This window comes from Loxodonta africana, chromosome 4 (genome assembly GCF_030014295.1).
Source record: "Loxodonta africana isolate mLoxAfr1 chromosome 4, mLoxAfr1.hap2, whole genome shotgun sequence".
Taxonomy (NCBI): Eukaryota; Metazoa; Chordata; class Mammalia; order Proboscidea; family Elephantidae; genus Loxodonta; species Loxodonta africana.
In genome coordinates this window covers 151,324,282-151,352,245 of record NC_087345.1, presented here as the reverse complement: position 1 = coordinate 151,352,245, position 27,964 = coordinate 151,324,282, and the positions used below count along the sequence as shown (strand labels likewise).

The 27,964-nt window shown below is 36.6% G+C and overlaps 1 protein-coding gene across 7 annotated transcripts in view; it reads left to right on the top strand.

Moving 5' to 3' along the window:
* Window positions 1-27,964, top strand: part of USP6NL (USP6 N-terminal like) — a 189,213-nt gene that overhangs the window by 120,346 nt on the left and 40,903 nt on the right. For all 7 annotated transcript variants that reach the window (XM_064284851.1, XM_023548922.2, XM_064284850.1 and 4 more), the window contains 4 exons: window positions 9,223-9,303; window positions 15,322-15,429; window positions 21,521-21,630; window positions 23,985-24,033. In XM_064284851.1, coding sequence (XP_064140921.1) covers window positions 9,223-9,303; window positions 15,322-15,429; window positions 21,521-21,630; window positions 23,985-24,033 — 348 coding nt within the window. The remainder of the gene's footprint in view (window positions 1-9,222; window positions 9,304-15,321; window positions 15,430-21,520; window positions 21,631-23,984; window positions 24,034-27,964) is intronic.

Here is a 27,964-nt window from a genome sequence, read left to right as displayed (position 1 = left end):
CTTCCAAGACAGATTTGTTCATTCTTCTGGCAATCCATGGTGTATTCAATATTCTTCCCCAGCACCATCATTCAAGTGTATCAATTCTTTGATCTTCCGTATTCATTCATTGTCCAACTTTTGCATGTATATGAAGTGATTGAAAATACAGTGGCTTGGGTTGGGTACACCTTAGTCCTCAAAGTGTCATCTTTGCTTTTCAACACTTTAAAGTGAAGAGGTCTTTTGCAGCAGATTTGCCCAATGCAGTTTGTCATTTGATTTCTTGACTGCTGCTTCCATGGGCGCTGATTATGGATTCAAGTAAAATGAAATTCTTGACAACTTCAGTCTTTTCTCTGTTTATCGTGATGTTGCTCATTGGTCCAGTTGTGAGGATTTTGTTTTACAAATACAGAGATTCCTATATAGACTTCTGCAGTTGAATTCTCTTGTGGCTGCCTGGTTCTTTCTTGGTACCCTAACCTCCATGTTTTTACAAAGGAATTTCTTTCTTTTAGTAGCTATTTTATTGAGTAGCAACTTTGTATCAAGCACTGGACTAGGTACTTCCTGGAATATTTTAATAAATAAGACATTCTGCTTTTTTGAAGCTTACTCTCTGATGGCTTTAAATACCGACTGTGCTAGTGACTTGGTACCCTAAATCCCAGACCTGTATAGCCTTGGATGTATACATTTCAATGTCTATACTTAGATGCCTGACTTGTATATACACTTAGATGTCTAAATATATATGGAGCTTCTGTCACTCTCTTCAAATCCATTCCGTTAACAAACTTCCCCATCTCGGTAAATGGAAACTCTACTCTTCCGGTTGTTCGGTCCAAAAACTTCTGTGTTATCTTTGACTTTTTTCCTTCATACCCCACATCTCATCTTTCCGCAAATCCTGTGAGCTCTAGCTTCAAAATGTGTTTAGAATCTGATGACTTATTACCATCTCCACGTCTGCCACCCTGGTCCACTGTAATCTCTCTTCTAGGAACTCCTATCCTCTTGCTTCTGTAATTGCTCTCCTTCCTCCTGGGAGTCTGTCTGTTCTCAGCAAAATAGCCAGAATAACCACGTTAAAACAAAGTCAAATCTTGTCACTCTCTGGTCAGAACATTAGACTGACTCCCCATCTTATCCAGAGTCAAGGAGAAAGTCCTTAGAATGACCTACAAGTCCCTGAATTACCTGACTTGTCTTACCTCTCTGATCTCTCCTACTAACCTCCGTTGCTCACTCACTGGCCTCCTTTCTGTTTCTTGAGCATTCTGGCCATATTCTCTTTTTTAGGTCTTTTGCACTGGCTGCTTCCTCTCCTGGGATGCTCTTCCCTCCTGATAGTGACAAGACTCAGTCCCTCATTTCCTTTAGGTATTTACTCAAATGTCACCTTCAGAATAAGACCCTCTCTCAGAATCATATTTAAAATTGTGAGCTGCTCCCCCTCCCACACACACATGCTATCCTCCTTTAATTTCTCTTCAATACTTAACACTCTTTTACATGCTGTATATTTTACTTATTTATTTTGTCTCTTTCTCCCACGAGAATGTAATCTCTGTGACAGTGGGGTTTTCCTCTGCTTTGTTCACCGCGGAAACCCTGGTGGCGTAGTGGTTAAGTGCTACGGCTGCTAACCAAAAGGTCGGCAGTTCAAATACACCAGGTGCTCCTTGGAAACTCTATGGGGCAGTTCTACTCTGTCGTATAGGGTTGCTATGAGTCGAAATCGACTCGACGGCAGTGGGTTTGGTTTGGTTTGATTCACTGCTGTTTCCCTACCGCCTAGGCCAGTGCTTAGCACATAGTATATGCTCTGTAATTGTTGGCTGAGTGAGTGACTACATGTAATAACAGTATATTTATAGCATTAAGTATATTGAATTTAAAGAACTGGCACAGATTATCCAAATGTTATAACATCTCCTTTATATGAGAAATTAAGAAGAAAAGAGTTGGAAAGTATCTTTTAGCAAAAGATACCCATATTTGGCAAAATAAAAATCTAGCAACTCAGTATTGATTTCTTTCTCCAATGCCCCCCTCCCTTTTGTGATTTCCTGGGCCAGAAAGTCCAAAAGTTTGTGAACCAGTGATGTAGATGATTCAAGAAATGAGAGAGTGAAGAAAAGAAGAAATACAAGAAAACCTAGTAGAGGATGCATGCTTGAGGGAGGTTTTTTCTGTTTTTAAATTTTATTTTTTTAAGAGATTTGCCTATATACTAAAAGACGTTTTACCCAATGGAATTTGACTTATAAATAAGTCGAATTATGGTTGTCTACACTAATGTTGAGTATAATGGGTAATCACTTAAAAAAGAGATCTGTACATACTGTGAAGTTTTATTTTAACATAAAATGTAATTGTACATTTATTTGTCAGTCTTTTTTGGAGGAGGGACAGGGTTCTGAGGCTGCTGTTTGGGTTCCAGAATGCCTTTTATACATATATAAACTGCACTTATACTGCATGACCTGCCTTTTATAATGTTGGCCTCTTTAAAGTAGAGTGAAAACTTAGACACATGCAAAGCCGTCTGAGCCTAGACACTTTTTAGCTTATTAGGATTTCCCCTAATTCTTCTCGTTTGAGTGAAGTTCATGTTTTCTACAGCAACTGCCTAGTCCTAGTGGCCAAGCTCTGCCACTTCTAGGGAAAAATTCTACATATATTTCTTAATTGAATAAAATCAATGGAAATGATAGCCATGTTGAAGTTTTCAAGTATTTATTAATCTTTACAGAGCACACACTTGAAGCATCCACTTACTCCCACCATGGGAAGACTCATACGCTAATATATAGTCAAGAAATCATGGCTTTCGTTTCAGCTTTGCCACTGTACTATTTCACCTAAAGAAATTTCTGTAACAGGATTCAATTTAAAATAAGGATAGCAGTACGTTGTCGCTCATAAGAGGATTAATGTCAGTGTTTGCAAAGTGCTTTGGATTCCCTCAAACAGGTACTTACACAAATAAGCAAATATACTTATTTTATTTACTCTGCAGAGAACAATATTAATGGATTATATTGTTTCTTCAGGCTTATTGATGTTTTTAATAAGGAGGAAAGGATATATAAAACTGAATTTTCATAGCTGCAGCTATTTTATGTAGTGCAATATTTTGCATGGGGGTATGGAATGTTGGGGCCTATTTGTACCTTTAAAAACTATATCTTAATTTCATGTGGTTTGATATCTTACTCAAAGTATATGACAATTTTCAATGTCAAGGTAACAAAAAAAAAAAACAAAAAAAAAAACCCTACGTCATTCTTAAAACAACTCTTTCCTCCTTGTACTTTTTGTCCTCTCCTGACCTCTGCTGGTAAGGCTTAGGCATGCAGGACTGTTCAGCTTCACCCTCAGTCATGTATCTTAATATTCAAACAGGAGAGACAAAAAAATCTGCAGACTTGAATTTGACCAAAGTTCTAAGATTTCTAATTCTAGAAGAGAAGGCTGTTTAATATCCATCCATGCACCGTGTTTAGCCTTTACTATCTGAATTATTAACTGTGTTATAATGGGAGGAGCCTTGGACCAGATTAAACACAAGCTAATATTATGTGGATGATTCAGCAAACAGCTGCTGAGTACTTACTCTTCAGCTGATCCTGCACAGGATTAAAAACCATTATCTCAGATCACTGGACTGTGTTGAGAAGTAAAAAGAAGATATTGACCCCAGCTTTAATCCTTACACCCTCCTTGCCCCAGAAGGAAAGGTCACTCCTGACTCACAGGCAATATAAATTTAACATAGTAGGGTACCATATTGCAAACTTTAAAGAGAAGTTTAGTTCTTCCCTGAAAACAGCTCATGGGAAGAAAAGTACACAGCAATGTATCATTTTCATAGAAGAGGAAATGGGGACATAACAAAGGGAATATAAAATGGCAGTTAAGACCTCTGCATAATTTTCCTTTTGATATATGTTATTCTGACATTCTCAGAGGAGTTGAATTTTCTTATGCTGTTTAAAAAATTGCATTGATGAACATATCCAGTACCCAGATCCTAGTTTTTGATTACCATTCCCTATTAAAAAGAACCACCATTTCTTCAAGAAATAACTGATTCCAGGTCTGAGGTAGGATAAGTATACGGTGAGCCTAGAGAAAGCAAGGAAGTGGTCAAAGACTAATAGGGCATGTCAAAAGAACCTACTTGACAGGGAGAAATTTTCAATTAGATAGGAGGCAGTCTGGCCAAGTTTGGAACAATTTGAACTTCAAAAAGAATAACGATGGTAATGAATTATAACATATTAGATGAATAATCCTTTAGACCATACCAAAAGCCAAAACCTGGTGCCATTGAGTCAATTCTGATTCATCGAGACCCTATAGGACAGAGTAGAACTGCCCCATAGGGTTTCCAAGGAGTGGCTGGTAGATTCGAACTGCCAGCCCTTTTGGTCAGCAGCCGAGTTCTTAACCATTGTACCACCAGACCAGAGTGATATTAAAAAATGGGGAGGGGTAAAAGGAAGAGCTTTTAATAGATAAATACCAGTTAATAATATAGAAGGAATGATAAGAAAAAAAATCACCATTTTAGTATCATCAAAGTTATAAGTGATTTAGGCAAGGATTATCACTGGATAGTAATACCTTTGGGTAGAGCTGTTAAGGAACAGAATGTCCACACAGTCTCGAAGAATATACTACACAGATTACTTACTAGTTACAAGAAAGAATTTCTCTGTTAGTGTTGGAGAAATGGGACAAAAACCACCACAACCAATTGGTCAAACTTTAGCATCATTGATAATAGTATAAATTAAAATTATGTGATGCAGTGGGAAAGGCACAACATCACCTGTGTGACCTTCCAGCCAAAATCTAACCTGAGTCTTATCTTGAGGAAACAAATCAGAAAAAAACAGATAGTGTAGCTTCAAAAATGTCAATGTCTTGAAAGGCAGAGAAGGCAAGCAGGCTGTTCTAGATTGAAGGAAACTGAAGAGACATGCCGATAAATACAATGCATGGTCCTTGATTGGGTCCTCAATTTCTCCCCTTTACCCAAAGGAAAACAACTATAAAGAACATTTTTGGGACAGGTCAGGGATTTGGTATTGGATTGTTTATTAGGTGATAATGCAGCAATTATAAATTTCTTGGATGTAATAGTGGTACCGTGGTTATGTAGGAGAATGTGTATTTGTTTGTCGGTGATACATACTTAAAACATTTAGGGATAAAGTGTTCAAGATGTCTCTGACTTTCTAACAGATCTGCAAAAGAAAGAGGGAGAGGATATGATATAAATAGATGAAATTTGGCAAAATATTAATAATTGGTGGACCTTGTTCAAGCATAAGTAAGTATGTATAGATTTATGAGTGAGGGAAAAAAGACTTTCACATGCATTCAAGTCTACTGTAGTTGAACTGACGGCATTATGGAGTTAAAATGTAAACTAGCTTGAATTACTGATATATGATTTTAAAAACCTACAACCTGGGAGCTTTTTCCAAGGTGTATCATTTTTCCTTCTTCCTACTGTAGAGGAAAGAAAAGCATACTTGTGTGCTGGTGTGAGTGTATGTTTTGCCATTGATTGCAGTGTGAGAATGTGTAGCATTTAAAATAATCTGTGTATATGATAAACATTAAAATACAAAAGTGTGCCTTAAAAAAAAAAAAAGAATAACTACTTCCTAAAGTGAATTGTGTGTAATTCATAGTCATAAATATGAAAGATAGCAAGAGACCTGCCGGATCTCAGCAGGGTTATTCCTGGCAAAGTGTATTTTATTATTCTCTAGGGTTGGCTTGAATTGTTTGGTGTTTTCCTCTTGGTAGAGAAAGGGATTTTGCTTTGAAGAAGTCAAGGAGGAAGTGCAGAAGAACAAAAAAATACCAAATGGCAACTTAGATCAATCTTAATTTTTCACAGCTTGGCCTTCTCTAAAGTCACATTTAACAGAAACATTAATTAGATTTCAGTGCCCCACTGAGTTTTAAAATTAAACATATTTCTGGAACCATCTGTAACATTTTATCACTAATAGTATAATGAAGAGTGTGCTTAGTCTTTTGAAAAATGGGAATTATAACAGAATGTCTTTTCTCACGAGCAATCACCTTTTATTATGAAAGACCCATCAAACTTTTTAAGAGTTAAGAATTAATTTGAGAGTTTTAAGAATATAAAAACCCACCACTGCTGTCGAGTCGATTCTGAATAGCAACCCTGTAGGACAAGAGTAGAACTGCCCCTAAGAGTTTCCAAGGAGCACCTGGCAGATCCGAATTGCCGACCTCGTGTTTAGCAGCCATAGCACTTAACCACTGCACCACCAGGGTTTCCATTTAAGAATATACCTAGAAATAAAATTATATGAAAATATTTTCATTGATAAGAAACTTTTTCTAAATTCAGGATTTCTTTAGGATTTTATGCTTCTTTTAGACCTAAAAATATTGATGATGGGCATGTGCCCCCTGCCAACATAATACCTTCTTGGATCTGTACAGTGTGGTGGCTAACAGTGTAGGCCCTGGAGCCAGGCTGCCTGGCTTTGAATTCCTCTTCTGTCACTGACTAGGTATGTGAATTTAGGCAAGTCACTTAACCCCTTTGTGCCTCTGTTTCCTTCTTTAAAAATAGGGATGGGTTATAACTAACCTCATAGGTTTTTAGTGAGGATTAGTGAGTTAATACATGTGAAACATTTTGACCTATGCTTGGCCCTTGGTAAGCATTATGAAGTTGTTGTTACTATTAGTTCTCTTTGTGGCAGTTTGAGTAATTGTCCTTATACAGCACCAGCTTTGAAGGGGACATCTGGCTTCATCTCCACATGCTTTCTATCCAGCATTGGATAGGTACTGTACAGTTTGAAGACAGGGAAAAGAGAAGGAAATTGTAGATAGTATATCTTTAAATAGTTCACAGACTTTTTTAGATTTATTAATACAAGATCATTTGCTAAAGTCTGTTTATAGCTCTCCATTTAACTAAGATTCAGAGAGTGAAAATATAAATTGGGAACAAAGACTCTCTACTACTTATTGGTGTTTTTGTTTTATTTTGGTACTTTTTCTCATTAAAATTGAAGTTGCTCTGTTTGGTGGTCTTTTCTACCAAAAGCTTCATTATTTAATGTTAAGATTATTTATTACTGGTCTTGACAGTTTTCTACTAGTTGAGGAAGGAGAACCTTATGGGTTTCATACACTTACGTAGTTATGAAAAGATAAGTTTTGTAAATCTGTAAGTTGGTATATATGATACAATTATACTATGTTTATAAACATTTTAACTATTTCCCTCATTCATTGTATGATAAAGCTTCTTCTATCTTTACCTTATGGACGCAGTAGTGAGTCAGTGGTAGAGTTCTCACCTTCCGTGCAGGAGACCTGGATTCAGTTCCCAGCCAATGTACCTACCTGATGCACAGCCACCATCCCTCTTTCAGCAGAGCCTTACATGTTGCTATGATGCTGTACAGGTTTCAGCAGAACGTCCAGACTAAAATGGACTAGGAAGAAAGACCTGGTGAACTACTTCCAACAGTCAACCGTTGAAAACCCTGTGGCTCACAATACCCCATCTTGCTTTTGTGGGGTCCCAATGAGTCGGGACCAACTCAGCAGCTGACAGAAACGATCTTTACAGCATTTATTTTTTGAACAGAAAATGTATCCTCAGAACCATTTTCTTTCCTAGTATACTTCTTTTTCCGTAGCTGTTTGTTCTTATTACACTTAAGAGGCTTCAGAAAAGAAAATCTGTGGCTTGAGGAGAAGGAACAAAATAGTAGAATCTCAGCTCACTCATAGAAAAGAATTATGTTGGGTTTTGTTTTCCTAAAAATGAAATAATTAATTAGGTGCCTACTCTGTGCCAGGCACTGTTCTAGGCAGTGGGAACTAGCAAATGTTCCTGGCCTTCATGGGGTTTAGAGTGGCTGTGGGAGAATGTAGGCTAGGTGTGCAGCAGCAATGGGTTCTTAATACCAAACCCTGAAAGTAGACTTACTCACCTGATCACGGGCGAAGAAGTCACCATAGACTTCTTTGCTGAACAGGGTATTTTTTTTCTGCCTGGAGGAATGGAGTACAAATGTGCCCTCTGAGGGTAGTTGGGCTCCCAACTAAAAGGGAGAGAGAACTGTACATGCCCAGTTCTTTTTCTAAGTTTATCAGTAAAGTAAGTCACTCTACCACCTTAGGAATGAGTATTGGACTGGACAGCAGGCCTGAGTGCTTAGAAGAAAATCTCTCTCCTTCTGGAAACCAAAGAGTGAGAAAAAAGCATTTTCTGTACCATTCCCAATGATTACTAGATGAGGCTTGCATCAAATCCCAATTTAGTATGACATGCAAGACCACCCCTGCCTACTTCTTAAGGCTCATCGTCTTACGCTTCCTTTTTTTCTTTTTTGCCATTGGAACTACTATCAGCCCCCTTCGGTCATGAACTATCTAAAAGAAAATATGTGTATTTTTATGGAATATCTTTACCCCCATCACACTTGATAAAAATTCTAACAATCTTTTCAGTTCTTCATTTAGGGATCATCTTCTCTGTCATCCTTGAGTGGATTTCACTGTTCGTTCCTTCATGACCTTGCTGTTAACCTTTCTGTCTGTGTCATGGCATCAGCCACATTGCGGTATATTTCCATGTCAGTTGCCTTAGCAGACTATGCGCTTCTTGAGGGCAGCAACTATTACTCATTTTTATACATTTTTTCTTTAGCATCGTGTTTGTTACATGTTACTCACCAAATAAATAAATGAGGAAATACAGAATGAATATCCAGTTCTCCTCTGAAAAAACCAATTCTCACTGAAAACATTAATATGATAGAACTCAGTAAAATGTGAAAGGAGAGAACTGAATTTTGAAAGTTTGTTTTTTGCTTCATGAGTGATATTTTAAGATTTACTTTAAATTTGTAGAACACACAAGCTTTTCAGTTTTAAAGCATTGGAAATTTTAAGCAATCCTTTTCCCTGTTGTTTGGAGGAAAATGGAGCATTTCCTATGAATCTTAATTTTAACTATGGTATTGCTAGTGATACAACTGTAATATTATCCAACTAAAAAAAAATAGGATATTTGTTGTCCAATATAGTATCGCTGTTTTAATAGTCCCTCCCTTTTTTTTTTTAGCGGCATTTTCTTTGAACATAGAGGTAGTTTATAAATAAATAAACCTCAAACAGACATAACAATGAATTTCAATTTTATTTTAGCAAAAGGCTCTGGAAATTGAAAGAACTACTAAATGGCTGAAAATGCTAAAAGGATGGGAAAAGTACAAGAACACTGAAAAGGTAATTTAAAATAATGCTATTTCCATGTGAATCTATATAAATTTAATGTAGTTTTTCTCACTAACCATTTCTTTTATGATAAAAGTGTTACATTCATATATTTATGTGTGTGTGCATATATATATATATATATATTTTAATTTAGCAGAACACTTCAAATTAGGAGCGTTTATGTTGTAAGTAACAGAAAACTTGTTTCAAATTGGTTTCAACAATTAGAGGATATATTGGATGGTCCAGAGGTAGCATGAACTTCAGGAGTGATTTAGTTCAACTGCTCAGTTACCTTGTCTACGGCTTAGCTTCTTCCATTTCTCTACTCTGCGTTCTGCAGTGTCTTCTTTATCTTGAGGTTGGCTTCCCTCTGGGGTCAGAATGGTTGCATCAGTTTCAGGCTCCATGTGAACATGTCACACTGATCAGGAAGAGAGAAAGGACTGGCCTCTGAGAGCTTTCCCTGACCATGTGCAATCTCCTTTGCCAAAAGCTTATAGCAAGCCTCACCTGAAATCTTTTTACCCTGCATTGAGTTTGTGCTAAGTTTTAAACCAGTTTAAAATATATACACACACACATTAATATCACCACCAATCTTACCAGGAAAGTCTTTAAATATTAGGAAGCTGTCAAGTTTATGAAGATAAAAGTTTTAGAAAGTTCTAATTTTGGCTTGAAAGGTCAAATGTCAGCGGTGGCAACAGATACTGTCAGTCGTTTTCCTTCAAATAACAGACTCACTTCTCATTTATTTTTGAGAAAATGCCTACCAGATACCCAAATCTGAATAACCGTAGTTGGTTAGTCAGTCACTGTTTCAAGAAAGAATGGTGTTTCATGAAAAAAATGCTGTTGGTTCAGATCATGACTCAAACCATTTCCTAAGTGCTTTTCCTCAAGGCAGCCATCCGTACCTTGGGATACAGCAGAAGTACTCTGTTCTTCCCATTTTATCACTCAGACTATTAATAAGGCTTGTATCCAAGGGTTGAGACTTAATAAATTAATAATATTGACTGCTTCATTAAGTTCATTCTTAAGTGAAACTGGTCTTTAAAAAAAACTTTTTTTAACTGTGAGTGAAGAATCCAATGAGTGCTGGTATAGTACTACTGCTGCGGTGATTTGTGCTAAAGTGCCCGTAGTTTTTCCACCATTGCTTTGCTACCAGCAGTGTAAAAGGCAACAGTGAAAGAGACAAGTAATATTTTAGTGTCATTATGAAAATAGTTTTGACCTCATGGACCATGCTTTGTGAACCATCCACTGACATCTAAGCCTCAATTTCCTCATGTGTAAAATGGAGATAGTGGTATCCATTTCAAAGGGATAAAGACTTAATGATTTAACGCATATAAAGCACTTAGCATTGTACCTTGCATATAGTAAGCATTCAGTAGATGTTAACTGTTGCTATTCTTTTTTGAAGGAAGGTTGTGCAATATAAGAATTTTAAAGGAAACAAAGAAATCTTTCATAGCCCTACCAGCAAACAGGACTGAGTTAACTCTTAACATTTTTGTCTGTTTCCACATGCCTTCCTTCTATGCAGTCTTTTTCCTTTTTATATAGATATAAATTATTATATGTCAGCATTTGCCAACAAGAACTCCAGGGAACACAATTTCTTGCATTTTAATAGATATTACATTGAAGCAGTGTAGCCTAATGGTTAAGAGATAGATATTGGCGCAAGACTTTCCTGGGTTCGAACCCAAGCTCTGCCACTTACTAGTTGTGTGACGTTAGGGAAGGTATTTAACTTTTTTCTGCCTTAGATTTCTATCTGTAAAATGGGGATAATAATGGTACCTACCTCACAGGATTGTTTAATTTAGATAAAGCACACAGAATAGTACATGACACGTAGCAAGCAATCAGTAAGTGTTATTTATTATTACATGAGAAAAGGGTTCTGTGGTTAAATAAACTTGGGAAAATCATAGCTAAAAAGCCAGGTTTCTTTACTATAGGACTCCTCAGAGTCTTCAGTATTATAATGTTTGCTGTGAATTTTTAAGAGGGTCCTTAAATTACATTAAACTGACTCATCAAAATCTTTTTGTCATGGGGTATCTCACAGGCCTAATGTCATTTATCTTTTTGAGCATCCTAAATATCCTTAGTTTAAAGTCTGTCAAGCTCTTTTCATCAGGAGTGAGTTAATTTTGTTTTTGTATTTTAATTTTATTGGCTATCTATTTTAACCTTAGGTTTAAAACTCAAGACGTTTTTGAGAGGAACAGTTCAAAGTAGAATACTAGTTACAACACCTGTGCTCTTGTTTAATATTATGCTCTCAGATTGGCTTAAAGTTGACAACTACTTTACCTTATATTTTTGTGGAAAGATTGCTGAAGTGGTAATTACAGGATAAATTTCGATGCCTTGCACCTATCACACTTTAATCTCATGTTCAGCTAATAAAATATTTGTAGAATTACGGCTTTATGTTCTTCTCTAGTATACATATATCTATGAAAGTATATAAGTCTCTGTAAAAATGAGCAATTCTACTAGGCTATTATGCTGACAGCAACGCTGGCTAATGCAGTTCCCATTAAGAGAGATTTTAACAGAACTATTTCTTTGATGTGTAATTTTAAAGCACTATCCCACAACTATAATGCCAGAATCATCTGATGATACATATGGCCCAATTTGGTGTGAAACAGAATGCACTTTCTAAAAGAATTATTGCTTTCAATTCGTACCTAGTTTTAAATTGCATTGAAGTAAAAGAGTAGCGTGTATTTTTCTTTTCTTCTAAAGGGGAGGTGTGTTTTCTCTCCACAGATTCCTTACTTAATAGTAGTAATACAGAGAAACTTCTAGAAATATCTTAAAATAAATATGTAACTCTGATAGAGAAGATTTGAATTTTTAGAATACAAGCTTTAATGAGAAAAATTTCCATTAAAGTGGTTTGTGTTGTCTGCTTGTTCACACAGTGACTGTGTGACTAAGTACAGTCGTATTGTATTTTTTTAATATATCCTATTAAATTAAGTTTTCTCTGTTTAAGTGGAGACCATTATGATTTAGCTAGTCTAAGCTATGCCTCAGTAGAGTACCTACTGCAGATACACATTTTTTTTTTAATCAAATCAAATCATTAAATGGACCATTGAGATCATATTAGCCAGTATCTTATTTTACTGATGGGAAAAGAAAGGCATATTGTTTATAAATAAATTTCCCAAGGCCACACGGCTTGTTAGTGGCAAGCAAGAGATCCTATGTCCAGACCATTGCTGTTAAGTGCCATGAAGTTGATTTCTGAAATAGACTATAGGTTTTGAAGTCAGACAACTGACTGAATTTGAATCCTTTTACCACAGTTTTTTAGTTGTATGACTCTGAGCTAGTTACTTAACCTTTCTACATCTTAATTTTCTCATCTGTAAAATGAGAATGATAATAAAAGTACCTTCCTCTTTAAGGATGTTACAAGAAGTGAATGGAAACATAGAGCATGTGTTTCACATAGCATATACCTAATGTGGGCTCATGATACACAATCAGAAAATGTTAATGTAACCATTGTTAACATTATTTTAGCTATTTAATTAATCATTATACTCACCCCTACCCCCAGCCTCATTTCCTTTCCTGGCAAATTCCTTCATATCTTTCAGTATTGAGTTTATTGTTATTTCCTCCGAAGGAAACCTTGCCTAACTCTCTCATGCTGAATTAGCTCTTCCCTTCTAACATAGCATCTTTAAAATAGTCTGAGTCCCTGGGTGGGGTATACAGTTAAGTGCCTGGCTACGACCTGAAAGCCTGACAGTTTGTATCTGCCCAGAGGCGTTCCAGAAGAAAGGCGTGGCAATCTACTTCCAAAAGATCACAAACCAAAAAAACTAAACCCATTGCTCTTGAGTCAATTCCGACTTATAGTGACCGTACAGGAAGAGTAGAACTGCCCCATAGGTTTTCAAGGCTATAAATCTTTATGGAAGTAGACTGCTACATCTTTTTTCCATGGATCAGCTGGTAGGTTCGAACCACCCATCTTTCGGTTAGCAGCAGAGCACTTTAACCACTGTGCCACCAGGGCTCCCCAAAAGATCATAGCAGTGGAAAACTCTATGGAGCACAGGTCTATTCTGACACATGTGAGGTCACCATGAGTCAGAATTGACTTGTTAGCAACTGGTTTTGGCTTTTTTTTTTTTTTTTTCGCTTTAAGATAATGTCAGGATGAGAGCGACTGTGTTGGACCAATAAAAAGTGACCACAACCACAACAGCAGCTAGTCTAATACCTGACTCACTGCCCTCACTCCTAACAAACACCTTTACCCCAAAACTTTTTCTGGTTCCTCCTTAGAATCTTACGTGTCCTTTTATGTTAGGACTAACTACCTCCTGATGTTGCCTTCTGCAGATCTGGATGGTAAATGGTGCCTACCATTCTTCTTTTACCACCCTGCTCAAGCTCTGGGGAGCCTATCTCCAGCACGCCTTCTTTCACCATGGTGTAATTCTCTGCTCTGATAACAATTAGTGTATGTGCCCTTATTTTATTTTACAGAATTATCTGTTTGTTATAATTACCTGCTTACATATTTATCTTCCCCACTACACCATATGCTCCACAAGAACTGTTTTCATGTCTGTAGCCATAATACTTAGTAAGTGTTGGCCTAGCAGGCATTCATTACAAAGTTTTTCTTTTTTGAGTGAATGAATGATGTTCATTATAAATTGGCAATGACCAGCAATCACCTTCTACTGATAAATTCTACTTTAATAAAATCGTAATCTCTGGGAGGTATTGTGGTTGGGCAGAAAGAATCTTGAATTAGGATTGAGAAGATAGGCCTCTTTGGTCAAGGCAAACTACTTTTCTATACCTTGGTTCTTTCCTTATAAAATGGAATAACACCTGCTTTGCCTACATCATAGAGTTGTTGAAGAAAATATGAGATACTACTTAGTAAAATGAAAGATTCTCTACAAATGTAAACTGGACTACTGTCCTGGGGAATAAGTGAATTTTATTTTAACTGTTCTGCTTTGATGTAATTCCTACTTTGTTTTTGCAAACTTTCCAAAATATCTAAGATAGTCAAAAATTTATGAGGAAAGATACTTAACCATAATAAGTTGTCTCTCGTGTACCAGCACTTGTATTTAAATACCAATAAGCATAATTTAAAATTATTTTAGGGTCTCTTATTTTCTCTTTGCATACATATTTTATTTCATTAACTTTTACAGCTTGGATTCCCAATACATTCTTTTTATATTTTAAGTTTTAGCCACAGTTATTTTATCATTATTTTTAATGCTTTCTGCTCTTGGGTTTTCTTAATATCATCCTGTTCTTTGCCCCATTATTTTAGTAAGTCCAGTTGGGCAAAAAATGGATGCTACACATGTGGTGGTCATTATACTTATTTTATAAATTGTAGAATCAAAAAAAAAAAAAACAGGTTTTTTTTTAGAATCCAAAAGAGAAGGAGGAAAGACTGAAGATTATGAAATAAAAGGAAGGAGCTTGGTATATTCGCAGAGAGCCCCAGAAAGAAGGTGGTGGGAAAGAGATCGGGAGCTGCGCAGCACTGTGTACGCTCCGCAAGGGTGGCATTTTTGCTATGTGGAATATCTTTTAGGTGTATAGGGAAAAAGGAAGAAAGTATGTAACAAGTTAGGTGTATTACAGGGAATGTGTAAATCAGGTATTCACAACCTGGGGAGTGCCTGTATTGAAAAAGAGCGTAGACTATGCTTTCCTGCCGTTTAAGGAATACCTTCTTAACAGTATGAAAAAACTAGGCTTATTTAGCGTTTTCTTACTTGTTTACCCTATCCTTTCAGTGTGTATGTCTCCTCATTTTGATCTGAAAAGGGGAGAGGACATGATCCAAATGTGCCATGTTAAAATATATCAATTAGTTATCATTAGCACTTTGAAAATGAAAGATTAACATATTGATTAGTCTGAGTTAAGAAACTAATCATCTACGCTTTTGTCAGTTTATAACATTGTATTTATTATTCTTTTAAATAGTTTCACAGGAGAATTTACAAAGGAATTCCACTCCAGCTGAGAGGTGAAGTCTGGGCTTTACTTCTTGAGATCCCTAAAATGAAAGAAGAAACAAGAGACCTTTACAGTGTGAGTATCTAAACCTAACTTGTTATTTTGAGATTAAAAAGTAAGATCCATATCTTTTAGCTTTCAGGGTGTGATATAAGATATTCATAGCGTCATTTGGATTGTATTAAAATTAGACTACGTTGAGTTTTATAGGTCTAGTATACATTTCTTTTTTTTGTTTTTTTTATTACAGTCTTCTTCCTATTTTTCAGACAAATTCTTGAGTGAGGATGTTATTTTCTGTTTAATAACTGTCAAGTGCTTTTCAAATACAAGTCACTTAAAATGATCAATCAATGTTGGGGCATGTTTTTAAGGAAAATTGAGTAATACCTGATTGTAGCCACTCCTCTCCAACGTAGTATTAATGAATAGACTTAGAGTGTCAATTTTAGAGTTTATGAGGCAAATAACAGAAAAATTCCATTTATCCAGCAGCTGCCTCTATATGATTAACTGTTTTCTTCACATTTGAAAAAAGAATTTTCCCCCAAGATTATTAGTGTATCTCTGGGTTTTATATTAGCCCAGAATTCAGCTTTTGACTCGGTGATCAGAAATGCTTTCCTTAAATTAGCCAGTACATTGAATTTACCTCCTTGTCACCTCAGCTATACCTTTGTAAGCCTACATTTTACATTAAATTTTGAAAGGGATAAGAAAGTTTTAAAAAGATGATAAAAGAATCTTAGACCATAAATTTCAAAATATGTTCCTTAGAAAATATATATAAATAGAATGAATTAAAGTAGAATAATTGGAAAAAAAGAAAAATAATTGATAGCTTAAGCACAAAGCCAATTATAAAAAGAACTTTAGAATGCTCTTTTGATATTTTTATTTTCTATTTCTTTATACATATTCAAGGAGACCTCGTGGTTCAATGGGTAAGGCTGCTAATTGAAAGGTTGGTGGTTCAAAACCACCAGTGGCTCTGCAGGAGAAAGATGCAGCAGTCTGCTTCTGTAGAGATTTACAGCCTTGGAAACCCTACGCGGTCGCCAAGAGTCCAAATGGACTAAGAGGCAGTGGGTTTGGGGTTTATATATATTCAGATAAAGTTTCATCAAGGTGAAAGATAATAAATAAATACTGGTTAATTTAAAGTTTAAAGTTACTAATTTTGTGTGACTAGAGTTTTTAAAATATTAGCTGTTTGGACACTGCACAGACTATGAGTTTATGTTTGAGTATTTTAGCGTTTCAAATTATTTTAGACAGTTGATTAGATATTTGTTTTTAGGCTCATAGTTTTAGAGAGCCACTACTGGAAAAGAAGTGTGCCTGAGACAATATATATAAAATATAACCCCAGCACCTAATATATAAAAAAATATATAGTGTGCCTGAAATATGGTAGGTGCTCAGTAAACTTTTTTTTAATTAATTAAAGGAGAAAAATTACTTTTATTTAGTATGCTAATAGTTGAATTACAGTTTTCAGTTATATTTTAGGCTTTTTATATATAGAATAAAATTTCTAAAGCCTAGTTAATATGAGAGAATCATTTAGTAAAAAAAAACAGTAGTTCAACAACAAAAGAAATTACTTGCCTGCCAATAGTTTTATGCTTATAGTTTTCAATACTGACATAAACCTTATTTTTACTATTTGAGTTTCCTCCAGCATTATTTTTAAACCAACTCCTCCTTTCCAGACCATTCTTTCTTACTCAGTTTCTCCAAAAGTGATATATATGTTCTCTACACATCCTCCAGAAATTAAGCCTTCAGTAAGAACAAAATTACCTTCTTGAGTCTGTGAAAATTTGACAAATCTGAGGGTGGATTCTGTTATATAGTGAGTCTTCGAGTTTTCCTGATCACCTGTTTGTCCTTTCTTGGAATGAAGTCCCCTGCTAAGTGCTGAAGAGCATACAAAGATGAATGAACAGGAACAATGTCAAACTTTTCTTCTCTGTTGGGGGTGACATGATTGCATAAAAATATTTTATACTAGTAGCACGTGATGGGTAGTCTAAAAATAATAAATAAAGGAGTTGGCAGAGTACAAAAGAGGGAAAAAATAAATCACTATTGATCTGTATGATTCAGGAAGACTTCATGGAATAGGAGGCATCTGAGGTGGGCTTCATTTCTGAAAGGGAGGAAGAGGAGGAGGGGGAGAGAAAATGTTTAGTTTTTACTTTGAAGCTTCGCATTACTGTATTTTTAAAATACAATACCTACTTTACCTTGAGGAGAGCTAACATTATTTGAGTACTTTTATGTGTGGGTGTTATTCTAAATGCTCTATGGGAATTAAGTCATTTTATTCTCGTGACAATGTCAAGAGACAGGTTTTTTAAATTATTACCATTATAATTTTCATTTTGCAGTTGGGGAAACTGAGCTTAGGGAGGGTTGCGTTACTATCCTGAGGTTAGAAACTGGAAGATAGGATTTAAAATCCAGGCTGACCTGGCTCCTGAACCAGTGCTCTTACTTACTCCCTTCTATGTTGTTTTGTTTTTCATTGTATCTCATTTGTGTTTGTCTCTTTTGTGTCTCATGATGTATGTTACAAATGGTAGGGGCTCAGTCAATAGTGGTTAATAATGTCATCTATAGCCTTTTTATAGCCTTAGCTTGGTTCAGTAATGTTGGAGGCAAAATCCAGTGATAACTGCAAATTTTCATTTCCCATTTTCATCTACATGCTTTTCACTGTATTTCTGCCCTCAGGTTTATGGGTTCATTAGTTTTCTTTTTTAAATAAGATGTTTATTTTTAATGTCATTGTGACCTTCATGAATCTCAGCCTACCCAATGTCAGGGATAACAGTAGAATCAGTTTACCTCTTTTCATTAAGATAAATGTGTTCGAGTTCCTGTATTCTGTGCATTCGCTTGTAAATATTGTAGGCCATAAATATTTCTGGCTTTTTTTTTTTAAACTGCTTAACTAAGCTGTTCTTCTGTGATAAGGCTTTTTTTAACGTTAGAATTTTTTGTCTTCTGGAGTACTTATACCGTAGATGTGTTTGGGTGTTTTTCTCGCTTCCAATTAAATTTTATTTTAAAGCTTTTAAAAAAAAATCATGCCTTGTCAAGCATGTTTGTCCTATGTTCCTGTATTTGGTCTTTCACCAGGAGGTTTGTAGAGCAGTAATTGAAACCTCTTTACTTGCCCATTACCTATTTTTTTCCTTAGATATTAAAAGAACAAACATACACAGGTTTGTTTTTTTTTTAAAGCTACTTTTTTGGAATATCTTCTGGACCAACTTTTATCAGAAATAACATACAATAATATTTTGTTGATAGCGGCACAGTGGTTAAACGCTCGGCTGCTAACCAAAAGGTCAGTGGTTCAAATCCACCAGTAGCTCCACTAGAGAATGATGTGGTAGTCTACTTCTGTAAAGATTACAGCCTTGGAAACCCTATGGGGCAGTTCAACTCTGGGTCATACTTTTAGGGTCATTCCGACTGGACAGCAACAGGTTTTTTGTTTTTTTTTTTAAGTTTAGGATTGTTATACAATACTTTAAATACCTTCCGCTGTCTTTAGGACTCTGAAATATACTCTGAATATTCTTCATGTTTTAAAAATCTATAGAAGCTGCCTTTCTCTCAGGTCCTACTCAAAACACAAAAATATATATACTCACAAAACACTTACCATACATACACAAATATTCCAGGCATACCCAGATACCCTTCTTTCCACTTTTAGTTTAAGTCAAGAGTTAAGATTTATATTTTTATATGTACTTAGAGACTGATTTTAGTATAAATGTATATTACCAGTACATGGTAAATGGGTCAATATAACATATAGATGCTTGATTATACATAAACATGGTTAAGTATAAACTAATATAAATTTTAATCTCCCTTCTGGTTAAATATGGAGATTAACATACTCATTTATCCCCTTTTCCCCCTGATATGCCATTAAATTGACAGCAGAGGGCTTTTAAAAAGGCAGACCCCCAAGGAGTAAGCAAATGGGAGAAGAGATGACACCTGCCCATTTTTGGAAACCAGAATGCAGATGTACATTTGGTAAACTTAGCAAACCTGATAAAGCTAAATTGTAGGTTGGCAGTGGGAAATTGGAGAAACAACCTGATTTATGTCTCAAAATCCCCAGAAGACTTGGTAATTGCCAACACCAGGAAGTGAAGGTAAAGCTAAAAATGGGAGAAGTGGTTGAAAGCCTGTGTAAAAAGCAGTTAGAGCCCCTAGATCGCAGCCCCTACTCTGGCACAAAACCGAAGGTTTATTATTTGGAGAAGATAAAACAGGGCCCCTGGATGGGAAAGAACACAAGGCATTGCGGAGGGTGGGGCTGCTGTAATGAAAGCAGAGGATTCGAAAATCCTGAACTTTGAACATTCCAGTAGTTTCCTCCATACAGCTCCCGGAACATTGGCAGCTAGGTGCTTGTCTTCTAGGCAGGAGATCGGAAGAGCCTTCTCTGAGGAATCTGACCAACATAAGAGAAGAAGTCCACAGATACTGACATCAGGGGAACCCCAGTGACACTGCCCAGCAGATCACTCCACAGTGAAGACTGCAGTTTGGAAGGCACACCCTTGCACCCAGAGCTGTCAATCTACTTTTTAGTGTTCCAGTTTTACATATAAGCAGACACTGAAGTGTCACTATTCATTTAAGAAAAGAAGTTAACATGAAAGACAAACCTGTAAAACAAATAAATGGAAAAAAGGCAACTTGTAAAAAGTAGACTATAGAGCAAGAAGAAAAAAAATATCATTAATATCTTCAGAGAGATAGGAATAGATATTGCATCCATAAAACAAGTATAGGATACTGTGAAAAAAAAAAAAACACTCAAGAACAACAAAGAACTGATGAATATACAAAATGGTAATAAAATGAAAAACTTATCACAGAGGGTTTGAAAATAAAAATTGAAGAAATTTCCCAGGAAGTAGATAAAAAAGACAGTGATAGAAAATATGAGAAAATTAGATAACAACCCAGGAGACCCCACATTTTAATAATAAAGAGTTCCAGAAAGAGGAAATGGGGGTAGGAGCATGAGGAAATCAACAAAAGAATTATCGAAGAAAATGTCTCAGCATTGAGAGGAAATGAGTAGTATGAGTTTCTAAGACAGAAGGGATCCATCAAGTGCCCAGCACTGTGGATAAAAATAGATCTCATCAAGAACAGAAATGTGAAGTTTCAGAACATGGAAAACAAGAAACTCCTACAGGCTCCTAGTCGGGGGAAAAAAAAAGCAGATATCATATAAAGAAACAAGAATTATAGTGACAATCCTGGAAACTCGAAGACAGTGAAACAGTGCCTTTTGAGCAAAAATATTTTCCAACTTAGAATTCTAAAACAGCCAAAGAGTTAAGTATGAGAGTAGATTTGTCAGACATTCAAAGTTTCAAAAATTTATCTTCCATGCGCCCTTTCACAGGAGCTACTGGAGGATGTGCTCCTCTAGAGCAAGGGAATAAACCAAGAAAGAAGATACAAGATCCAGGAAACGGGACTCAACACAAGAGAAAAGCAAAGGGAAGCCCTCGAAGATGGTGAAGAGAGGTTTCAAAACACCAGCTGTGCAGCAGCCCCGGACGTCAATAAGCCCACACTGGGAGCAGGTCAGAAAGCACTGCACAAGACGTCTTTAAGAAGATGAAACTGGTATAATACTAACTATATCTGAACATCTCCAAAGGTGGTTTCTGCAACTTAAAGTGAGTTTGGGATTGAATTAGTGACGAGAAGGTAGGAAACGAAGCAAGTCAAGAAACAAGGTAATAATGATTAGCTCCAAGAAAAACAAAAATACTGTACTGGAAAGAAGAAACAGTAGACTACATGGCTCAGCCACGCAGAGCTTTTATATAGTCTTAGTAACACAAACTGCAGTATTAAAAAAAAATCTGTATTGACAGGATGAGAGGGAAAAAGACATGGTGGAGGAGGGAGGAAGATGGAAACAAAATAGATGGGGGCATGGGTGGGAGGGAAACTTTCCTTGTATACTTTCATATATTTTGATTTTTGACCATGGAAATGATTTCTAAAAAAAAAAAGATTTATTTTACTATTTGTCAATAGACATTCAATAACTGATTTCTAGAAAAATGTACTTTCTTCTCCTCTTTTTCCTCTTCAGAGATTAAAACACAAAGCACGAGGTTGTTCACCTGATATCAGACAAATTGACCTTGATGTCAACCGCACATTTAGGGACCATATTATGTTTAGAGACAGATATGGTGTCAAGTAAGTAAAGTTTAATATTATGAAATGTAAACAGAATTCATAAATACTCTTTATCAAAGTCTTTATTAACTTAAACTTTGAGTGTCCAGAATGTCTTGTATAAACTGTAATTTTGATACAGGTGCTAAAGGTTTAAGCTTTTGTGGATCATTTGAGTTCGTGTTTTGTGAAACTTAGGATGTAATTTAACTTAGTTTTTTTTTTTAACCTTTTGACATAGTAGTTGCTATATAATTGGAAAAGAATCATTTTATTACTTTGAAATTCTGAAAGTATGTCATAGATAATTTTATTAAAAGACTTAGAAAAGAAATGAGAGATTGTTTTACTCCTTGGGAACTGTGTCAGTGATAAATATAACCCCATGCATAAATGAAACTAAAAAAAAAAAAATAGGAAATTAATGATTATTTTAAAACTAAGTGTAACAGTCAGGGCATTAGTACTACACATTGACTAACACTGAGTATATCATTGCTATGGCAGTTTATGAATAAAGGCACAATTTTGCTGACCTGTATATCAGTCAGGGTTCAGCCAGAAAACAGAACCAGTGGGAGATATATTGAAAGATTTATTGCAAGGAATTGGCTTATGTATTTGTGGGAGCTGACAAAGCAAGTCTGAAATCCATAAGGCAGGTCATCAGGAAGGACAGGTTGGAACTCTTAGACATGAGCTGAAGCTGCAATCCACAAGCAGAATTTCTTCATCAGGTTATACTCAGCTCTGCTTTTAAGCCTTTTAATTTATTGAATAAGCCCTACCCAGGTTACCTAGGACAATCTCCTCTGCTTAAAGCCAACCTATTATGGACTTTAATCACATCTAGAAAATATTTTCAGAGCAACATCAAGATTTGAATTCATTTGAATAGGTGGGTACTGTGCTTAGCCAAGTTGACATATAAAACTGACGATCGCAATCCACCCCTTGTCAACTTGGCACTCATACACAACTTATTAAACCATACTTAATGTCCAAATAGAGGCAATAACAGATAAACATAAATAATGTCACTGAATTGTACACATAAAGAAGGTTGGTATGGTGAATGATCTGTTACATATGTATTTACTACCAAAAAAAAAAAAAGAATAACAGAGTTATACCTCTGCCTAACAAGATACAACTTACTTACAACTGAAAATATGCTAATCCCCCACAAGAGGATGCCAAGTCTTTAGGTGATGTTCGTTCTTTTCCTTTGATATCCTATAACTTAAATATTGTGATATAAAGTCAAGTATTATTAATATATTTTTTGTTAGATGATAAGGGAATGAGAGAGGAAGACAAAATACTTGGTTAATATATGTACAGACATAACAAAAGAAGGAAAAAATACTCGTAACTATTATAGCCCTTATTTCAGCAACTGGCCATGTGGTAATAGCTGGTATTTATAACTGTCCTCTTTCACTGTCATTCCATATTCCTTTGTCTTTGGCATGTACCTCAGCTGGTCTTGGCTCTCAGCCTGATCAGGTAACCTAAATTATCATTCCCAAAGGGTCTGGGCCATTAGTAGTCCAGCCTGAATTAGGTTGTTATAGTTTTCTATTGACTTTAATCACAAGGCATGGTAGTACTAAGAGATATCATGTATTCCAGACATACTCTTTCTTACCAATTTCCCTCGGCAATGAGTACCATTCACTTCAGCCAGTACAGTAACCCCCTTCTTTGTCTATTGATTCAGAAGCATGAGAAGCCCAGTGTCTGGGTGGAAGTTTGAACTTCTAGTTCAATGGAATCATTGTTGTGTGTCCTGGTGGAAGCATTCTTCCCTTTGAAATTAAGACTTCTAGACCAGCAGAGCCCATGATCACAGGAACAGGAAGCAAAATTGTTGCTAGTGGTTTACTAGAATAATAGCGACTGGTGCCACTCCAATGTCCACCACTTCATTCCTGGGCCCATGAACCTGTCTGTAGGCAAAATAGCACTATAGATTGGACACTGATTTAGAGCATATACATTATCTTGGAAGACACAGCCTCAGCCCCACAAGTTATTCCCATGTGTCCAGTGTTGTAACTAAGTCTTCAAAAGGCCATTCCACCATTCTTTTAAGCCAGTTGCTTCTATCGTGATGATTTTAGGGTGAGATAATTCAACAAGAGAGAGCAACAAATTTGGTATAATTTTTGTCTATCAGAATGAATGTTATCTAGTCTCAAATTTAGACTGTTTAGAGTATTATTTAATTTTGAGCTTGGGGTCATTTCTTTATTGCAGCAATAGTTTCATTTGGATTTATTTTCAGCCAGCTTGTTTATTTTAAAAAATGTTTGTAATCTAAAATATATGTGAAATAACTTGTGCTTAATATAATTTTTTTTTTTCTCTAGGCAACAATCCTTATTCCATGTTCTTGCTGCATATTCTATTTATAATACGGTAAGTTAGAGCATTTTGCCTACAGTTCTTTGAGCAGTATTCTGAGGAACTGGGGTTATTCTTTTGGCACAAGGCCCTCTGGGCCATATTTCTTCATCTTAGGACTAGATGGTCTCCACAGTCTCTTTTAGCACTATGGTTGTTCCTTTTTTAAAGCTCCTATGATAACTCTAGGGTCTTAGAGCAGAGCTGATTTGAAAGTGGAAAGACTTAGGTGTGGCCATATATGCCAGTGAAGCTCACTTTTCTCTCTCTAGATTATTTTTTTATGTTTCATGTTGTTGTTTGATTTGTTTTTATTTATAAGCAAATAAAACAGAATGAACAGGGCCAGGACAGGAAGTCGGAGATGATTCTCATACAGTGTTGAAAATATGGGTCTTCTCAGTTTCTTTTCCCCATCTCTCACTCTCTCCTTCCTCTTTGGCTCAGTCTTCGATCAAGGAGCCCTTAAATATTTCCATCTCCATCTTATTCTCCACCCTACTTGATTCTCTCTCTAAAAGAAGACACTTAAAATGCTCTAAGACAAGAATACTACTGTGCAAAGTATTATCGGGCTCTGTTCCTAGAGAGTATTTTAGTTAGTTAAAGATTAACTCTGTATATAAATAAAACTGGGAGCACCACTTGCCTTCTCATTTGTGCTGTGGTATTGCAAGGGCTAGATTAATTTTTTTTTTCTTTTATTTTGGATGAGGGTTTACAGAACAAACTAGCTTCTCATCAAACAGTTAGTACACATACTGTTTTATGGCTTTGGTTAACAACCCCATGACATGTCAACACTCCCCTCTTGACCTGGGGTTCTCTATTACCAGCTTTCCTGTCCCCTCCTGCTTTCTAGTCCTTGCTCCTGCGCTGGTGTGCCCCTTTAGTCTCATTTTGTTTTATGGGCCTGTCCAATCTTTGGCTAAAGTTTGAACCTCGGGAGTGACTTCATTAGTGAGCTAAAAGAGTGTCTGGGGGCCATACGTGGGATTTCTCTAGTCTTGTTCAGGCCAGTAAGTCTGGTCTTTTTTTGTGAGTTAGAATTTTGTTCTGCGTTTTTCTCCAACTCTGTCCGGAACATTCCACTGTGATCCCTGTCAGAGTAGTCGGTGGTGGTCGCCAGGCACCATCTAGTTGTACTGAACTCAGTGTGGTGGAGGCCATGGTAGTTGTGGTCAGTTAGTCCTTTGAGGTTTTTTTTTATTAATAGGCTAGATTAATTTTGCTTGGCTCTTTAGATAGCTCTTCATTGCTCCTGGTAGGTTGCCTTTTAGAATCATATTTTATCCGTTAGGTAAGGTCCAAACAGGGCAACACATGTACTTACTTGCAATTCCCAGGGTTAGGTGAAAACAAAACTCTCTGGTAATAGAACATGCTGTTCTTAAGGCATTTACCACTCTGGGGGGAGAAGGTAAGTTGGGGAAAGGTTAATTAGTGTTGAACATAACATGTGTGTTAAATAAATGCTTGTTGACTGGGTCCCAGGGAGGACAACCTCTGAACCTAACCAAAAAAACCCAAACCCAGTGCCGTCGAGTTGATTCCAACTCATAGTGACCCTATAGGAGAGAGTAGAACTGCCCCATAGAGTTTCCAAGGAGCGCCTGGCGGATTTGAACTGCCGACCCTTTGGTTAGCAGCCGTAGCACTTAACCACTACGCCAACAGGGTTTCCCCTTTGAACCTGGGAAAGTATAATGTCTGTTATAATTAAGACCTTTAAGTTACAAGGAACAAATTCTCTAAAACTAGGGCAAGTTAAAAAGAGGTTTATTAAAAGGACTTCTCACAGAAATGAAGCAATAGTTAGGCCTCGTTCTTTTTCAGTGAAAAAGAAAGCTGTCCTTTCTTGTCTGGAGCTATGTGGTACCTCTGATTGTCTCTGTGAGCTGTTTATTCCACTGTTATTCTCTTTAAATTGGCTTTCTTTGCCTGCTTATCAGTTTTTACATGATTAAGACTGGGACCACATCTTCAGCATGACCATTCTATCAAGTACATACCACCATCTGATTGCATCTGCGGCTTTGTTTCAGTTTCATAGGAGAATCTGATCAGTTACTCTCAGCCAATTAATTGTTCCCCCGGAGTCAGGGGTCTTTCTCTCATTTGTCAGCTATTCCCATGGCACAAACATGAGTCCCTAAGGCCACATTATAAACAGGGACTGTGAGGGCATAGTCCCGCAGAGGGGCATAGGCTGGATGGGCATTCAGAATCCACAAATTCAAGAATCCAGAAATCTAGAGGAGACAAAGACATCAAATTGGGAATTGTAGGAGAAAAATTTGCCAGCTTCTGAACAGAGAAGAGGAATATTGAGCTGAGAATCATACATGAAAAAGAAATTAATATTGTTGTTGTTAGGTGCCATCAAGTCAGTTACAAGCCAGTGACCCTATGCACAACACAATGAAACACCACTCAGTCACAGCTATTAAGCTTGAGCCCATTGTTGCAGCCACTGTGTCAGTCCATCTTGTCGGGAGTCTTCCTCTTTTTCGCCGACCCTCTACTTTTTTTTCCATTTTTCTCTACTTTACCAAACATGATGTCCTTCTCCAGGGATTGGATCCTCCTGATAACATGTCCAAAGTACATGAGATGAAGTCTTCTTACCATCCTCGCTTCCAAGGAGCACTCTGGCTGTATTTCTTCCAAGACAGACTTGTTCGTTCTTCTTGCAGTCCATGGTATATTCAGTATTTTTGCCAACACCATAATTCAAAGGCATCAATTCTTCTTTGGTCTTCCTTACTCATTTGTCCAGCTTTTGCATGCATGTGAGGCAATTGAAAATGCTGTGGCTTGAGTCACGCACAACTTAGTCCTCAAAGTGACATCTTTGCCTTTGAACACTTAAAAGAGGTCTTTTGCAGCAGATTTGCCCAATGCAATACGTCGTCTGATTTCCTAACTGCTGCCTCCATTGGTGTTGATTGTGGATCCAAGTAAAATGAAATCCTTGTTAACTTCAATCTTTTCTCTGTTTATCATGATGTTGCTTATTGGTCCAGTTGTGAGGATCTTTGTTTTATTTATGTTGAGGTATAATCCATACTGGAGGCTATAGTCTTTGATCTTCATCAAATAAGTGCTTCAAGTCCTCTTCGCTTTCAGCAAGCAAGGTTGTGTTATCTGCATATTGAAGTTTGTGTTATCTGCAATCCTGATGCCACATTCTTCTTCATATAGCCCAGCTTCTTGGATTATTTGCCCACCGTAGAGGTTGAATAAGTATAGTGAAAGGATGCAACCCTAACTCATGCCTTTCTTGATTTTAAACCATGCAGTATCCTCTTGCTGTGTTTGAACAAGTGCCTCTTGGTCTATGCACAGGTTCTGCATGAGTACACTTAAGTGTTCGGGAATTTCCATTCTTTGTAATGTTATCCATAATTTTTTATGATCCACACAATCAAATGCCTTTGCATAATCAATAAAACACAGGTAAACATCTTTCTGGTATTCTCTGCTTTCAGCCAGCATCCATCTGACATCAGCAATGATACCCCTGGCTCCACATCCTCTTCTGAATCTGGCTTGAATTTCTGGCAATTTCCTGTCGATGTACTGCCGCAATGGCTTTTGAATGATCTTCAGCAAAATTTTACTTAAGCGTGATATTAATGATATTGTTCGGTAATTTCTACATTCTTTTGAATCACTTTTCTTTGGAATAGACTCAAATATGGATCTCCTCTAGTTTGTTGGCCAGGTAGCTGTCTTCCAAATTTCTTGGCACAGAGTAGTGAGCACCTGCAGCACTGCATCTGTTTGTTGACACATCTCAGTTGGTATTCTGTCAATTCCTGGAGCCTTGTTTTTCACCAATGGCTTCAGTGTAACTTGGACTTCCTCCTTCAATACCATTGGTTCTGGATTACATGCTACCTCCTGAAATGGTTGAATATCAACCAATTCTTTTTGTACAGTG